The sequence below is a fragment of the Ictidomys tridecemlineatus genome, chromosome 8, assembly GCF_052094955.1.
Source record: "Ictidomys tridecemlineatus isolate mIctTri1 chromosome 8, mIctTri1.hap1, whole genome shotgun sequence".
Classification (NCBI taxonomy): Eukaryota; Metazoa; Chordata; class Mammalia; order Rodentia; family Sciuridae; genus Ictidomys; species Ictidomys tridecemlineatus.
The window spans coordinates 147,247,321-147,265,234 of record NC_135484.1 but is presented as its reverse complement, the minus strand read 5'-3'; the positions used below and the strand labels follow the sequence as shown (position 1 = coordinate 147,265,234).

At 37.4% G+C, this 17,914-nt stretch overlaps 1 protein-coding gene across 3 annotated transcripts in view; it reads left to right on the top strand.

Annotated features, from left to right (window-relative positions):
• Dtnbp1 (dystrobrevin binding protein 1) overlaps positions 1-17,914 on the top strand; it is a 144,383-nt gene that overhangs the window by 26,889 nt on the left and 99,580 nt on the right. For all 3 annotated transcript variants that reach the window (XM_078020565.1, XM_078020563.1, XM_078020564.1), the window contains exon 6: positions 16,455-16,587. In XM_078020565.1, the coding sequence (XP_077876691.1) occupies positions 16,455-16,587 (133 nt within the window). The remainder of the gene's footprint in view (positions 1-16,454; positions 16,588-17,914) is intronic.

Genomic DNA, 17,914 nt, shown 5'->3' with positions numbered 1-17,914 from the left:
GCAACTATACAAGACTAATACAAATATATAGGGGGAAAATTCAATAACACAACAGTTTCAGCAAGCAGAAAGAAACGCGAACAGTATGAAGAGACAAGGAAAGAAAGGACCACAAGTAATGCAGGTCAACTCAACATTAGAAGAGGTAATATCTGCAGCAGATGGAATGTCAGATAAATAATTCAGCATATACATGCTTCAGATGATCTGGAGTCTCAAGGAAGACATTAGACAGCAAAGTCAGACAATGAAAGATCACTTCAACAATGAATTACATAAACAAATCCAGGAAGCAAAAGATAAAGGGAGATAGAGGTTATAAAAGACAAACAAACAGAAATCCTAGAAATGCAGGAAGCAATAAACCAACTTAAAAACTCAATTGAGAATACTACCAGCAGAGTAGAACACTTAGAAGATAGAACATCAGACAATGAAGACAAAGTATTTCAACTTGAAAAGAACATAGACAGCTCAGCAAGACTGTTAAGAAACCATGAGCAGAACATCCAAGAAATATGGGATAACATAAAGAGACCGAACTTAAGAGTCATTGGGATACAGGAAGGTATAGAGGTCCAAACCAAAGGAATGAGCAATCTATTCAATGGAATAATTCGAGAAAACTTCCCAGACTTGAAGGAGGAGACAGAATCCCAAATCCTAGAAGCCTACAAGACGCCGAATGTGCACAATCATAAGAGATCCACACCTAGACACATTATAATGAAGATGCCCAACATACAGAATAAGGAGAGAATTTTAAAAGCTACAAGAGAAAGGAAGCAGATTACATTTAGGGGTAAACCAATCAGGATAACAGTTGATCTCTCAACACAGACTTTGAAAGCTAGAAGATCCTGGAATAACATATTTCAAACACTGAAAGAAAATGGGTTCCAACCAAGAATTGTGTATCCAGCAAAATTAAGCTTCAGGATGGAAGATGAAATTAAAACCTTCCACGATAAACAAAAGTTAAAAGAATTTGCAGCTAGAAAACCATCTCTCAAAAAAATCCTCGGCAAAACATTACAGAAAGAGGAAATGGAAAATAACAATGAAAACCAATAGTGGGCGATAGGACAGTAAAGGGGGGGAAATAAAGAGGAAAACAAACCATGTTCAGTAACATAAATAAAGAAATATGGCTGGAAGAACAACCCATATCTCAATAATAACCCTAAATGTTAATGTCTTAAACTCACCAATTAAGAGACACAGGCTAGTAGAATGGATCACAAAACATGACCCAACAATATGCTGCTTACAAGAGACACATTTGATAGGAAAAGACATACATAGACTGAAGGTAAAAGGTTGGGAAAAATCATCACTCATATGGACTTCGGAAACAAGCAGGAGTGTCCATACTCATATCAAATAAAATAGATTTCAAGCCAAAGTTAATCCAAAGGGATAAAGAGGGACACTACATACTGCTCAAGGGAACCATACACCAACAAGACATAACAATCATAAATATATATATATATATTGCCCAAAACAATGGTGCAGCTATGTTCATCAAACAAACTCTTCTCAAGTTCAAGAGTCTAATAGACCACCATACAATAATCATGGGAGACTTCAACACACCTCTCTCACAACTGGACAGATCTTCCAAACAAAAGTTGAAAAAGGAAACTATAGAACTCAATAACATAATTAATAACCCAGACTTAATTGACATATATAGAATATACCACCCAACATCAAGTAGTTACACTTTTTTCACAGCAGCACATAGATCCTTCTCAAAAATAGATCTCATATTATGTCACAGGGCAACTCTTAGACAATATAAAGGAGTAGAGATAATACCATGCATCTTATCTGATCATAATGGAATGAAACTGAAAATCAACAATAAAAGAAGGAAGGAAAAATCATGTATCACTTGGAGAATGAACAATAGGTTACTGAATGATCAATGGGTTATAGAAGACATCAAGGAGGAAATTAAAAAATTCTTAGAGATAAATGAAAACACAGACACAACATATTGGAATCTATGGGACACATTGAAAGCAGTTCTAAGACGAAAATTCATTGCTTGGAGTTCATTCCTTAAAAAAAGAAAAAACCAACAAATAAATGATCTAATACTTTATCTCAAAATCCTAGAAAAAGAAGAGCAAAGCAACAGCAAAAGAAGTAGAAGGCAAGAAATAATTAAAATCAGAGCTGAAATTAATGAAATCAAAACAAAAGAAACAATTGAAAAAACTAAAATAAGATCGATAGACCCTTAGCCATGCTAACGAAGAGAAGGAGAGAGAACTCAAATTACTAGCATACAGGATGAAAAAGGCAATATCACAACAGACGCTACAGAAATACAGAAGACAATTAGAAATTATTTTGAAAACCTATATTCCAATAAAATAGAATATAGTGAAGACATCGATAAATTTCTTAGGTCATATGATTTTCCCAGACTGAGTCAGGAGGATACACACAATTTAAACAGACCAATATCAATGGATGAAATAGAAGAAGCGATCAAAAGACTACCAACCAAGAAAAGCCCAGGACTGGATGGGTATACAGCAGAGTTTTACAAAACCTTTAAAGAGGAACTAATACCAATACTTTTCAAGCTATTCCAGGAAATAGAAAAAGAGGGAGAATTTCCAAATTCATTCTACGAGGCCAACATCACCCTGATTCCTAAACCAGACAAAGACACTTCAAAGAAAGAAAACTACAGACCTATATCTCTAATGAACCTAGATGCAAAAATCCTCAATAAAATTCTGGCGAATCGGATACAAAAACATATCAAAAAAATTGTGGACCATGATCAAGTAGGATTCATCCCTGGGGTGCAAGGATGGTTCAATATACGGAAATCAATGTTATTCACCACATCAATAGACTTAAAAATAAGAACTATATGATCATCTCAATAGATGCAGAAAAAGCATTCGACAAAGTACAGCATCCCTTTATGTTCAAAACTCTCGAAAAACTAGGGATAACAGGAACATACCTCAACATTGTAAAAGCAATCTATGCTAAGCCTCAGGCTAGCATCATTCTGAATGGAGAAAAATTGAAGGCATTCCCTCTAAAATCTGGAACAAGACAGGGATGCCCTCTCTCACCACTTCTTTCAACATAGTTCTCGAAACACTGGCCAGAGCAATTAGACGAAAGAAATTAAAGGCATAAAAATAGGAAAAGAAGAACTTAAATTATCACTATTTGCAGATGACATGATTCTATACCTAACAGACCCAAAAGGGTCTACAAAGAAACTATTAGAGCTAATAAATGAATTCAGCAAAGTGGAAGGATATAAAATCAACACGCATAAATCAAAGGCATTTCTGTATATCAGTGACAAATCCTCTGAAATGGAAATGAGGTCAACCACTCCATTCACAATATCCTCAAAAATAATAAAATACTTGGGAATCAACCTAACAAAAGAGGTGAAAGACATATACAATGAAAACTACAGAACCCTAAAGAGAGAAATTGAAGAAGATCTTAGAAGATGGAAAAATATACCCTGTTCATGGATAGGCAGAACTAACATCATCAAAATGGCGATATTACCAAAAGTTCTCTATAGGTTTAATGCAATGCCAATCAAAATCCCAACGGCATTTCTTGTAGAAATAGAGAAAGCAATCATGAAATTCATATGGAAAAATAAAAGACCCAGAATAGCAAAAACAATGCTAAGCAGAAAGTGTGAATCAGGTGATATAGCGATACCAGACTTCAAACTATACTACAGAGCAATAGTAACAAAAACAGCATGGTACTGGTACCAAAACAGACCAATGGTACAGAATAGAGGACACAGAAACCAACCCACAAAACTACAACTTTCTTATATTTGATAAAGGGGCTAAAAGCATGCAATGGAGAAAGGATAGCATCTTCAACAAATGGTACTGGGAAAACTGGAAATCCATATGCAACAAAATGAAACTGAATCCCTTTCTCTCGCCATGCACAAAAGTTAACTCAAAATGGATCAAGGAGCTTGATATCAAATCAGAGACACGGCATCTGATAGAAGAAAAAGTTGGCTACGACCTACATACTGTGGGGTCGGGCTCCAAATTCCTCAATAAGACACCCATAACACAAGAGTTAATATCTAGAATCAACAAATGGGACTTACTCAAAGTAAAAAGTTTTTTCTCAGCAAAAGAAACAATTAGAGAGGTAAATAGGGAGCCTACATCATGGGAACAAATCTTTACTCCTCATACTTCAGATAGAGCCCTAATATCCAGAGTATATAAAGAACTCAAAAAATTAGACAATAAGATAACAAATAATCCAATCAACAAATGGGCCAAGGACCTGAACAGACACTTCTCAGAGGAGGACATACAATCAATCAACAAGTACATGAAAAAATGCTCACCATCTCTAGCAGTCAGAGCAATGCAAATCAAAACCACCCTAAGATACCATCTCACTCCAGTAAGATTGGAAGCCATTATGAAGTCCAACAACAACAAGTGCTGGCGAGGATGTGGGAAAAGGGTACACTTGCACATTGTTGGTGGGACTGCAAATTGGTGCAGCCAATTTGGAAAGCAGTATGGAGATTTTTTGGAAAGCTGGGAATGGAACCACCATTTCACCCAGCTATTCCCCTTCTAGGTCTATTCCCTAAAGACCTAAAAAGAGCATGCTATAGGGACACTGCTACATCGATGTTCATAGCAGCACAATTCACAATAGCAAGACTGTGGAAGCAACCTAGATGCCCTTCAATAGACGAATGGAAAAAAAATGTGGCATTTATACACAATGGAGTATTACTCTGCATTAAAAAATGGCAAAATCATAGAATTTGGAGGGAAATGGATGGCATTAGAGCAGATTATGCTAAGTGAAGCTAGCCAATCCCTAAAAAACAAATGCCAAATGTCTTCTTTGATATAAGGAGAGTAACTAAGAACAGAGTAGGGAAGAAGAGCATGAGAAGAAGACTAACATTAAACAGGGATGAGAGGTGGGAGGGAAGGGAAGAGAGAAGGGAAATTGCATGGAAATGGAAGGAGACCCTCAGGGTTATACAAAATTACATACAAGAGGAAGTGAGGGGAAAGGGAAAAATAATACAAGGGGGAGAAATGAATTACAGTAGAGGGGGTAGAGAAGAGGGGAGGGGAAGGGAGGGGAAGGGGGATAGTAGAGGATAGGAAAGGCAACAGAATACAACAGACATGAGTATGTCAATATGTAAATCAATGGAAGTGTAACTGATGTGATTCTGCAATCTGTATACAGGGTAAAAATGGGAGTTCATAACCCACTTGAATCAAAGTGTGAAATATGATATATCAAGAACTATGTAATGTTTTCAACAACCAATAAAAAAAGAAAAAAAAAAGAAATTGTGAAACTTAGCTAATCAACTTAAACTCCATAAAGTCACTGTTGATGTTACAACAGGAAAACATTATGAAGTCAAGTTTTGTGATACAGGCTTTATAAACACCTGTATCATTAATGAACTTTATGAATTAATTTTGAATATTATCAAAATTATTTTGGTACTGGGGATTGAACCTAGGGCCTTGTACTGAGCTACAACCCAAGTCCTAGGCATCATTTTTTGATATCAGAAGCACTTAGTGTTTTAAATGTTTGTTTATATATTATTGGGTTCTTCTTTTTAATAGTCGCAAAATATCTCCTATCACCTAAATATCATGATTATAATATTACAAATATTAAATAGTGGAACAACAATAGAAAATTAATTCAGAAGAAAATACTTTCACTTTTAATTTTTCACCTTCTCATCAGATCTAATACTGTATCTTATCAGTCTCTCCATTTTCCTGGCTACTTACCTCTTATTGGTCTTGCCTTTCTCATTGGAGGGGCTGTTTTTATTAAAGAGTAAGAGTTTATGTGAGTTTAGACTTTGATGATGCTTTTAGCTGCGCTATCCTATGGCTTAATAAATATGACTCCTGATTACCTGCCCCCTTAGGAATTGTTAAGTAACAGTAGCTAAACCATTCCTATTGATTTTTCATGGGATGTGATCTGTCTAGCTTATAAAAGCCTGTTTAATTGATAGTTACTGGTAAAGCTTGTCATTTAAGGAAAAAATGATAATGTATGCTGGAAATTGAAAAACAAAGAATAGGAACCCTCAGATCTGAGATTATTTCTCAATTCTACAACTCCTAACTGTGAGACTTATGCAGGCTTCTTAACTGTTTCAACCTTTAGTTCCCTTGTCTGCAAAATGAGGCTCAAATACTGTCAGCCCTTTTTATCCACTTGTTCCTCATCTGCACATTTAACCAACTGCATATAAAAAATATTTATTAAAAAGTTGTGTCTGTATTGAATGTGTATAGTCACTTTTCCTTGACAATACAATATAACAATTATTTACATTGCAATTTTCATCATATTAGGTATTATAAATTGTCTAAAATTTATTTATTTAAAGTATATAGGAGGTTGTGGGTAGTTTATATACTACACCATTTTGTATAAGGAACTTGAGCACCCAAGAACTTTGGTATTCTCAGGAGTCCTGGAACCTATCCCACAAGAATACCGAGGGACAACTTGCCTTATAGGGTAGTTGGAGGATTAAATAAGATGACAAACTTTAAATGCTTAGCACAATGCTTCCTGGTATATGAACCAGGCACTATTTATAGGATCTGGGGATACAGCTGGGAGCAAGGTAGGGTACTTGCCATCAGGATGCTGACATGCAAGTAGGAGTCCTTTTAGTTTTTGTGATTTTACAAAACCATCTTTCTATGACAGAAGGGTTTGAGTAGATGTTACAAAATTTAACTTGTGCAGCACAAAGGTTAGAATGCAAAACCACTACATTAAATGTCATGAAATTGAAAGACAATATGTAAGGATGAAATGAAGTATGTAATCCAGATTCTGTACTCTTATTCTGTGAAATAACCACAGTGTGCACTTTCTCACAAAGCTGGGAAAATATATTTGTAAAGTGCTGTATATATTGAATTATCTTCAGTTTCCACTAGAGGGTAGTCTAATCCTATTCCTTTATTAAAGTTTAACCCATCAAGGCCTTGTGTTTGAATTTTCCGTTATTTTGTGTGATCTATTTTATGATTGTTCCTTCATCTAGAATAGAATATTCTGTTCTTAGATAACAGTAATGTCAGTGAATGGCAGTCATATTCTGACTTTGTATCTTTCTTTTGATCTAACCTAACCATTTTGCTTTCTTCTGTACAGAATTTGAGAGGACATTTATTAGTGAGACTGTCATAGCTGTTAGTGTTTCATGAACTAGGTTATCTTATTGTCCAGGGTACTTTCTGTAATTAGACTCTTCAAAGGTCACCCTAACTCTTTAGACTCTTTTTAGTCTACTACAGAGATCTCATTTGTTCTGTAAAGGCTTTTTACAAGTTAATGCACCTCTTTAAATTTCCTTATTAACATATCATCATTACCTTATTATTTTAGTACATAAAAGTTTAATGTAAGTGTTTGAAAAGTCTTGTCATCTTTTAGTACCTGGCCTCTTAGTATATAGGTTTGCAGCCAAAGAAGATTTTTTTGTTCTATGAGGGTAATTATTTTGTTAGAAAAGAACTCATTACGTGTGAAATAATTAGTTTTAGTGTGCTACTTCATTCTTCATTTATCAGTGGCTATACTATAGATAATATATATTTGAAACAAATGGGACAAAGAAAAATTTCAAGCAGAATTGCTCTTCCTTTGGGACAATCTTCTCACAAAGATTTGTGGAGCTGTTTCCTACACAGCTGTCAGGCGTTCCCAAATGGCTTTTCACAATAAAATTCCACCTATATTCTCCACTAGTCACTAAACGAGACATATGCTGTTGTTACAGTAAGCAAAATGGTGAGGCTGGAGCTCCTTGTTAAGGTGCATTTGTGTCCATGGAGGCCTGCTAGTGTTCTGTGTACGTGCATTCTAGATGGGTTACCAAATGTACTCATCTGTGCAACTAGTTTTATGATAGAAAATGAGCAGGTTGTAATAGGGAAACTAAATTTCTGCCAATTTAATTAAAAATATTTATATCATGTATGTTTGTAATAATGTAAAAGGTTTTTAAATGTTTTAATATAAAAAGGAATGAAGCCGGGCTTGGTGGTGTATGCATGCCTGTAATCCCAGTGGCTCAGGAGGCTGAGACAGGAGGATCTCGGGTTCAAAGCCAGCTTCAGCAACTTAGTGAAGCACTAAGTAACTCAATGAGACCCTGTCTTTAAATAAAATACAAAGTAGGGCTAGGGATGTGGCTCAGTGGTTAAGTGTCCTTGAGTTCAATTCAAAATACCGATAGATAGATAGATAGATAGATAGATAGATAGATAGATAGATAGATAGATAGAAAGAAAGATTTCTAAGTGTAATTCTTCTGTATTTTATTACCGATTTCAAGCTTTTTAAAAGTTAAAATGGAGCCAGGCATGGTGGCACATGCCTATAATCCCAGCAACTCAGGAGGCTGAGACAGGAGGATTGCAAGTTCAAGACCAGCCTCAGCAATTTAGGGAAGTCCTAAATGACTTAGTGAGACCCTATGACAAAGTAAAAAATAGAAAGGGCTAGGATATGGCTCAGTGGTAAAGTACCCTCTGGGTTCAATACCCAGTACCAAAAAAATAAATAAGTAAAACAATAATAATAGTTAAAATGGGCAGTGACTCATGCCTGTAATCCCAGCTATTTGGGTAGCTGAAGCAGGATGATTGCAAGTTTGAGGCAAGGCTTAGCAATTTAGCAAAACTATGTCTCAAAATAAAAAATTTAAAGAGCTGGAGGTGTAGCTCAGTGGTAGATTGAATCCAGGGCCTTGCACAGATTAGGAAAGCAATCTCTATTACTGCAAAAAATTTAAAAGTTTAAATCAAATAGAAAATTTAATTTTTTTAACTTTTAGCATAAATTCTTAATATTTAAATTAGATAAACATGTATCATAGATTTGTTTTTTAGCTGTTTTATATTGTGAAATAATAGTATCACTCTGTCACCAGAGATGATTCTTCATTGAATTCAGCAGACTAGATATAAAAGATGTGAGAGCACAGCCTTCACCCTTGACACCTTTACTGATTCCTCGGAGAGAAGAGCGTACAGAGCTGTGGTGTCAGTCCTGTGTGAGGGTCAGAGGTCGTGGAAGCAGAGTATGAAGCAGCTCCTTGGGCTGGAGGCAGGGCTCCTTGGGCCTCAGGAGACAGAGAAGGGTTTGCTGAGGGCCTGGGTGGGACTGGGGGTAAGCTGAGGTGCCGAACACCATCTCCCCCTCTCTGTTTAAACAACAAGCATGTGGCTTAGGGACCGTGCCTGCCTTAGGTTGTCCAATAGTACATATGGTCCTTACCCGTTATCGGATGAGCTGACCACAAGGCGTCAGCCTCCTGTCTTAGGTTGGCACCATTGCAGTTGGATCTTACCCGTCACTGACTACCGGTCCAGTATACAGCCACACCTGTGGAGAGGTCTTTGTACCAGCGGGGGGTGGTGAGGTTCTTTGCCTCACCTGTGTTGGCCCCCAAATTTTAGCTGAATGATCATGACAAGCAGAAGGGAGAAAGATACACCAAGCCAATTGACGGCTCCTTTTGGAAAAATTGTACCACTGATGACATCATCAGCAAAAATACCCCAATACTACCACAAGTCACTGCACCAACAGATAGTTCACAATGCATACAGGTGAGTTCACAATGCATACAAGTGATACATAGTCCAGGCAAGTTCTGCAAGCAGTTCAGTGATGGCTATTGCAGAAGCTGTAGATTGGTTTTATCTTTGTCTTCACCAGCACTGGGATGAAGATAGGAATTCTGGCAATAATGGCTAAAGAAAAAATTATGTAACATTCCAGAAGGCACTAAAAGAAAACAATTTTTTTAACAATTTACATTGTCTTGAAGAGAATTATTAAATATAATGAAAAGGAAAGGTGAAAGTTAACCTCCTTTTTTGTTCATATATTAAAAAAAATCCTCAACAGCTGTTTACCCAATTTAAATTAAACCATTTAAATCATGTGAAAAAAAATATTTGGATCCATTTTTTCATGAGCGCTCATCATATATGATATATGGACATACGTACATTCAAATATATAACAGAAAACACAAGTGTGCACACATAATATAATACATACAATACATAACATAATAGTAAAGGCCTTATAACTTTTTACAGGTGAAATCTCCATTACAATGTTTAAAAACTCTATAGTCAAAAATTAGAACTGATCAGCAAAACATTAACCTAGGTCTGTATGAGCTCAAAAAACAAAATAGAACTTCATGATATGGGAAAGGGCAATAATAAAATAGATATTGAAAAAAGCATCTTGGTTCTGTTGCAGATGTAAGAATAGCCAAACTGGAGTTTGGGATATCAGCTGTTATGGATTTGAGCCAAATCATCTTCTTTTTGGTCTGTAGAAATCGCTTTAGTTAATCTCTCTGGAATCCAAATCGGCTAATGTTCTCCCTGTGGAAACACACAAACAGGCCCCCAACTCCAGACAATCACTGGGTCAGCACCTTTCCATTGTCCTGTTAGAATATCCTTCCAAAGTACCTTGGGCTTATGCACATTTTTTTGGACACATATGCCTTTCCACAGCACTAAGTCCTGATGAATCCAAATTTAAAAAGTTTAGAGTAAAAAGTGCTATTTTAAGTTTATCTTTGGGGAATATATACCCCTTATCAATTCCTTCTTTTTGCTTTAATAAGTACATTTTAATAGTTTGATGAGCTCTTTCAACTATGCCTTATCCCTGTGGATTGTATGGAATTCCTATTATGTGAGTAATGCCAAATGTTGAGCAAAATTGTTTAAAAGAGGCAGAAGTATAACCAGAGGCAGTATCTGTTTTTAACTGTTTTGGAATGCCCACAGTGGCAAAATTTTGTAAGCAATGAGCTATAACATCTTTAGTTTTTTCTACGGCATGAAGAGAGCCTATCAAAAATCCAGAAGAAGTATCAACTGTAACATGCAAATATTTTAATTTTCCAAATTCTTGCAAGTGTGTGATCATCCATCTGCCAAATATGGTTAGGTATCAGTACTCTAGGATTGACTCCAAGATTAACTTATGGTAAAAAGGTCACATAACTTTGACATTGTTTTATTTGTCTAGCTTGTTCCTTAGTTATTTTAAAACGCTTTTGTAAAGTATTAGCATTGACATGGAACTTTTTATGAAAATTTATAGCTTCTTCTAGTGTAGAGAAAATATGTATGTCATGTGTAGTTTTATCTGCTAAATCATTGCCCAAACTAAGGGCTCCAGGGAATCCTGTATGTGCCCTGATATGTCCTATAAAGAATGGATCTTTTCTGTCCCAGATTAGACTTTGTATAGTGGAAAGCAAAGAGAAAACAGTAAAGGAAGGGGAAATCCTACCAGCATCTTCAAGGGATACTATAGCATTAACTATATACTGACTATCAGAAAATAAATTAAATACAGAATTTTTAAACATCACAAAAGCTTGAAATATTGCATTAAGCTCTACCTTTTGAGCTGATTGTTTGGGTACTAAAAGTGTAAAAGTTTGATCAGGGGTAACTATTGCTGGTGTACCATTATTTGACCCATCAGTGAATATATTTGGAGCATTCATGATAGGTGTTTTTCTTGTCATTTTTGGAAAAATTACAGCATGCGATGACCAAAAAAGACAATAAAGGAGTAGATGGTAAGTGGTTATCAAATGAAACATTAGATTTGCACATGATTATTGCCCAAGTATTTAACTCATTAGCTAATTCATCAATTTGATTCATAGTATATGGAGTAATAATTTTAATAGGAGAAATCCCAAACACTCCCTTTGCTGCTTTTATTCCTTTGAGTATTAATTGGTGCTGATAACCCCAAGGTCGTGGGTTTGTTCCCCCGAACGGGCCACCAAATGCTGCAGTCTGGCTGAGCACAATTCAGGAGCCACTTGTCAAAAGAAATGAACTTTTTTAGAACCACACAGGCCAAACAAAACAGCTCCTCAGGAAAAACCCTCAGAGCCCAGGTGCCACCACCGGCTTCCCACAAACCTCTCCCCAAAACCACAAGCCTCTCCACCTCCCACAATCCTCCTGGTCTTGAGGCCGATTGGCTGGGTCATGTGGGCGGAGCCAAAAAAGTCCCCCAGTGAGCAGCTCCGTGGTCTGAAAGGGCAGGGAAACAGCCCAAAGAGCATCACCGCAGAGGAGCCAATCAGCTAGATGTTGCTGGGGCCGCTGTGAGCCAATCATCAGCCGGCAGCTGAAGTTTGCTGGCAGCTGGAAGTTGGCTGGGGCCCCTTCGGCTGTGGCTGTCAACACTGAGGCATTTCAGCAGGCCAGTTAAGGAGGCAGACATGTGCAGGGCTCTTCAGGGAATGGTGAGTGTTGCTGTAAGGCAGACTATATGAAGGAGAATGGTGCTGAGAATTTAACAGTAGATTGTGATCTGAGGGTGATAGATCCCTGGGTGGTAAGTTACAGACTTCTACTTGGTTCTGAATGACTTAAATATGAATTTGGTAGTGGCAATAAAGTCACCACATGCTACCCCAAGCATCTTTAATCTACATATTCCATTCAACACAAGAACATGGTGCTGTTAGCCTACTCAGAAGTGTGTGTCTTTCTCATTAGGAGTTCCAGGTTGGTACTAAACAATCACATGTTTTCACATGGTCCCCATGTTATTAACAGAAGAGTGACTGGGACAGCAAGTACAATTTGTACCTAGCACAGAATTCTACTCATGAGAAATTAATTGGCCTGCCTAGGGGTGAACTTCATTTGAGTTCCTGGCCTCATTAGCTCTCTAGTCAGCCAACAGAGTTAGAATCTAAATGAAATTGCCATCTGTCTAGATAAAAATTGAAAAGCTCAAAGGAGCATATACATTTTCCAATATATAGTAATTATTGACACTCTCTCTCTCTCTCTCTCTCTCTCTCTCTCTCTCTCTCTCTCTCTCTTTGGTACCAGAGATTAAACCCAGGGGTGTTTATCCACTGAGTCACATTCCCAGGGCTTTTTATGTTTTATTTTAAAACAGAGTCTCAGGAGTTGCTTAGGGCCTTGCTAAGTTGCTGAGGCTGGCTTTGCACTTGTAGTCTTCCTGCCTCAGCCTTCTGAATCGATGGCATTACAGGTGGGACCCATCACGCCTGGCTATTATTGACTCCCATTTTTTTTTTATTTTCTTCTTTAAAAAGCCATTTGAATCCTAAAGATATAACTCAGTAGTAGAGCACTTGCCTAGTATGAGCAAGACCCCAGGTTCAATCCCCATTTTTGCAAGAAAAAAAATCATTTGAAATTTAATTCTTCTTATTTACAGGGGATCTTAAATCTAAGAACATAACTTAGAGTACAGTTCATAGCATATGACTTCATTAATGTTGTTGATATTTTGATCTCTTTAGATCCATACATCTTTTTACATCATGATTATTACTGGTCAACAAAGATACTAGTTTTTTTTTTTATAAAACTTAGCTGATATTTATAAAAAAAATTTCTCCATGCATAGGTGATGTAAAGTACCAAAATTATTTAACTGAGTGCTAAATTTTGGTACTTTATATCACCTAATCTTTTTGACAACTTTGCAAGATATTCATTGTTAGCCCTCTATTTTAGTCAGCTTTTTTTTTTTTTTTTTGATGGTGCTGGGGATTGAATTCAGGGCCTTGTGCATGCAAGGCAAGCACTCTGCCAACTGAGCTATATCCCCAGCCCTTTAGTCAGCTTTTGCATTGCCATGACCAAAATATCTAACAAGAGCAACTTAGAGAAGGAAAAGTTTATTTTAAGCTCATGGTTTCAGAGGTCTCAGTCCACAGAGGGTTGATTCCATTGCCCTGAGCGCAAGGTAAGGCAGCACATAATGGGGGAAGGGCATGGCAGAGGGAAAATGCTCCCCTCATAGCACCCAGGAAGACAGGGCACCTTCCAGAGCGTACCCCCAGTGACCCATCTCCTCTAGTCGTGCCCCACCCGCCTTCATTTAAGCACCCAGTCAGGCCATTCAAACTAGAATGGACTAAATAGGTTATAGCTCTCATAATCATTTTACCAATAAATATTCCTGCATTATCAGAAGCTTTTTACATTCCAACAATAGCACCCTCTTTCTACAGATGAGGTAAAGCATTGCCTCTCACATGTGAGGGTCAAAGCTGGGTTTCTATGCTTATGCTTTAGAGCCTGGCTCTGAGCCCAGTCCTCCCTGTGCTAAGGGTACATGTGTAATACCAAAGGACCAAGTCACTTAGAGTTAAATGGATTCCAGGGCACTTCTAGTTCATGTTACTAATAAAATAAATCTGTTAGCTATGAAAGGCTTTTGTGTTTTTTTTTTTTAACTATCAAACTAGTTACCATAGAATGAGCTGAGTATTGCTTCTTTAGTCTAGTAGTACTAGCCCCCAGGTTGTCTTCCAGTATTTTTTCCATTTATTAAAATTAAAAATATTGTAAATGTCAATTAATGTAACATGATTTTGCCCCCTGCCCCATAAACTCCTTATGGACCATTCATAGCATTCTTAAAAATCTTAGAGATACTATTCACTGATTAAAATCAGATTTTACAGCTGGGCATGGTGGCACACACTTGTATTCCCAGTGGCTCTGGAGGTTGAGGCAGGAGGATTGCAAAGCCAGCATTAGCAACTTAGGAAAGCCCTAGGTAACTTAGTGAGACCCTATCTCAAAATAAAAAGGTCTAGGGATGTGGATTAGTAGTTAAGCATCCCTGGGCTCAATCCCCAGTCCAAAAAAGAAAAAAAAATAGATTTTACAAATTATTTCATTTGAGCATTCCATAATCCCATGTATTACTTGTTTTATGTGGTTCTGATGATAGATTCAAAACCATTACGAACTATTGTTATTATCAGCCTTTTTCCAGATTTATCAGTGGTTGCAGTGATGCAGTGATATAAGTCATCCCTTAAGATGTCTTTGAACAGAACTACTAAACTACTTCTCATCACAGTTTAATTTCAATAAAAAATTTTCCCCCCAAAACCCATGTCATTAATCCTTCAGCCATACCAAAGAGAAGAGGGAGTTTTTATAAGCCCAGATATTTAGTGTAGTTAAAATTTAGGGTATGTGAATGTTTCTGGACTTAATAGATCTTTGGATCAAAGAAATTTTAATTTAAAACAGACAAAAATTTTGCATGTTAACAAACCTAGAATTGCAGGTAAACTTTGAGGAATTTACCTAGAAAATCTCATGAAAAGCTAGTTTAGAAAATCCTATGAAAATCTAGTAGATAAGCAAAGAAATTTATCATAGTTCTTAAAAGAGCCCCAGCCTGGAAGGCTGCACAGCCACCCTTTCTCTGCTCTGCCGCTCCCACCCCAGGAAGTGACTATTACTTCCCTCCTTGGGAGTCATTTCTGGTTCAGTTTTTCCTCGCCCCTCACCTGTGTTAAATGCCACTCCTTTAAGCTCCAGCTTCGTTCCCAGCCCTCTCAGCCTGTGCTGCCACAGGAACATGCCTCCCCTCTAACGTAAGCAGCCTGAGCACAAGACTTACCTCCTGCATCCTTCTATCCCAGTGGCTGGTGCATGTCCGTGGGTGCTCAGGTAATGGTTGTGAGACTGGATGAGTTCTAAAGTCTGACCTCTTCAGCTTTTCTGTTGTATGAGAACACAACCAGTTCTTGCCTTCCACTTGTGAAGTTAGCTTATGTAGCATCCTGTCAACTGGAAATCATTGTAGTTTATGAGGAATTTAGTTTGGATTCCAGCTACATTTCCCCGAGCTGTCTGACTTTGGGTAAGGCACTGAATTAGTTTCTCTAGGCTTTGGTCTTGAATCTTTTCAGTGACAGATTTAATCAGATGATCTCGATGTTTCAATAAAGTTGCAAAGCTGTGTGGTCTACAGGCAGAGTAGCATAGGAAAAGACAAGTCAGCTGACAGGTGGAGCTGAGCCCCTCCCAACTAAGTGATGATTAACCCAGAAGCCTGTGTTTACCAAGTGTTTGTACATATCCCAGGTATCTTGGAGATTTATGTATATGATGTGCCAGGGGCAGAATGATGCTGAAGTAACTTGGAATTATAAAGATTAAATTATGTTGGTATAATTTGTATTAATTATATTTTGCTGTGTCCTCATATGAAAATTGGTTATTTGCGTGTGGTATACAGGATCATTAGGATATAACATTAAACTAATCAAGATACTCCATATCTTCATCATCCTGGTTAATGAAGTATTTTGGATAGCTACATCTTGAAAAGTTTGTATTATACTCAGGAAAGATAATTTTAAATATGTTTAATGTTGGTCAGTGTTGCTTCAATAAGATTAGTAAATAAGTGCAAAACAATATCAACAATCTAAACTTTCACCTTTTTGATATTTTTTCAAGAATTCGGAGTCTTGATATTTGTTCCTTTTTATCATATACTTTCAGCTCACTTAGAAGCTAGCTTTGAGGAAGTAGAAAACCACCTGCTGCATCTGGAGGATTTGTGTGGGCAGTGTGAGTTAGAAAGGTACAAACATACGCAGTCCCAGCACCTGGAGAATTACAAGAAAAGTAAGAGGTGAGTTTGAAAAATTTGCCATAGTATTCATTTTTAATCTTAAAGTTTTCCACACTGCTTCACATGCTATTCTTTATAAGTGCAGACTGACAAAAGACATATGTTTCAACATGTAAAGCTCATTTATAGATAAGGTTTCCAAAACTTTTCTTTTTTTTAAGCCACTGTCTATTGCTATTTTATGAAGATGAGTTCAAAAGGCTCAGGATAGACAAAACATGTATTTTCAGTGTGGAGTTGGAGGACAGCAGAGCAAAGGACAAAGTTTTCAACAATATAGGAGCCCTGGACTCTTTCCTTCCAATGGCAAATGGCTGAGCTGCTGTCTCCTTCCTTCCTTTTCCTTGAGTTAGTAGAGCTGGAGGAAAAAAACTGAGCACAGGCTGTGGAGAGGGGCTAGCTGGCTGGCTGAATCTTGCTGTCACATTAGAGCCATGGAACCACAGGCAAATTAATCTCCCTTGTCATCAGTGTTACTGATTTGTAATGTGGATAATAATGTATCCTTCTCAAAGAGTTGTGAGGCTTAAGTGAGGAAATTGTTATTTAATTCAGTTAGAGCTCTGTATTCCTTATAATGATTGTATCAGCAGGCCAACCTGAAATGGAAATGAAGGAGAAACCTGAGGGTTACAGCTTGCTAAAGCAGCTGTTGCAGGCCCACAGCAGCCATCTCAGATAGGGCTAGAAGGTGCAGGGTGGTGTTCTCTGAAGTTCATGGGGAGGTCCATCTGTAGTGCTGGTGAGAGGGCACAGGCTGGCTGTTGTGTTTGCTCAGCACAGCAGGAACTAAAGCTGCAAGGTGGGTATTTAGAAGGGAGAAAACACTTATGTGACTGGGGTCTGACTGAGGCTGAAAAGTAGATTTGGTGGAAGAACACAGAAACATAGGTTGAATAGAGTTCACTGTTAGACTTAAGATTATTAAGTTGAGTGGTTCTGGGTCTAGCCGGTGGCAGTGGGAGGATTGGGTTGCTGATGTGAACAGAAGGCACTGGTCACTGACAAATATTTTAACAGAAAAGCAAAAGCCTAATGTGTGAAATCAGTGGATTATCACATTGCTGTTAGAGTTTCTAGAATGATGTCAGGGGATGTGGCAGAGCAGAAAATAGTGATTTTGTGTCAGAGTTCTTCATCAAGTCCATGTGTCCTTAGGGATGTGTCTTAAATGTTAATGAGCTGAAAGAATCATCTGGGGAGAGAGTTTAAAATGTAGATTCCTGGACTCCATTTTTAGAGCGCCAAATTCAAAGTTCATTTCAATGGTTTTGCTAAAAATAAGATTTCCAGGTGATTCTGATATGGGTAGTCAAGGGACCCCATT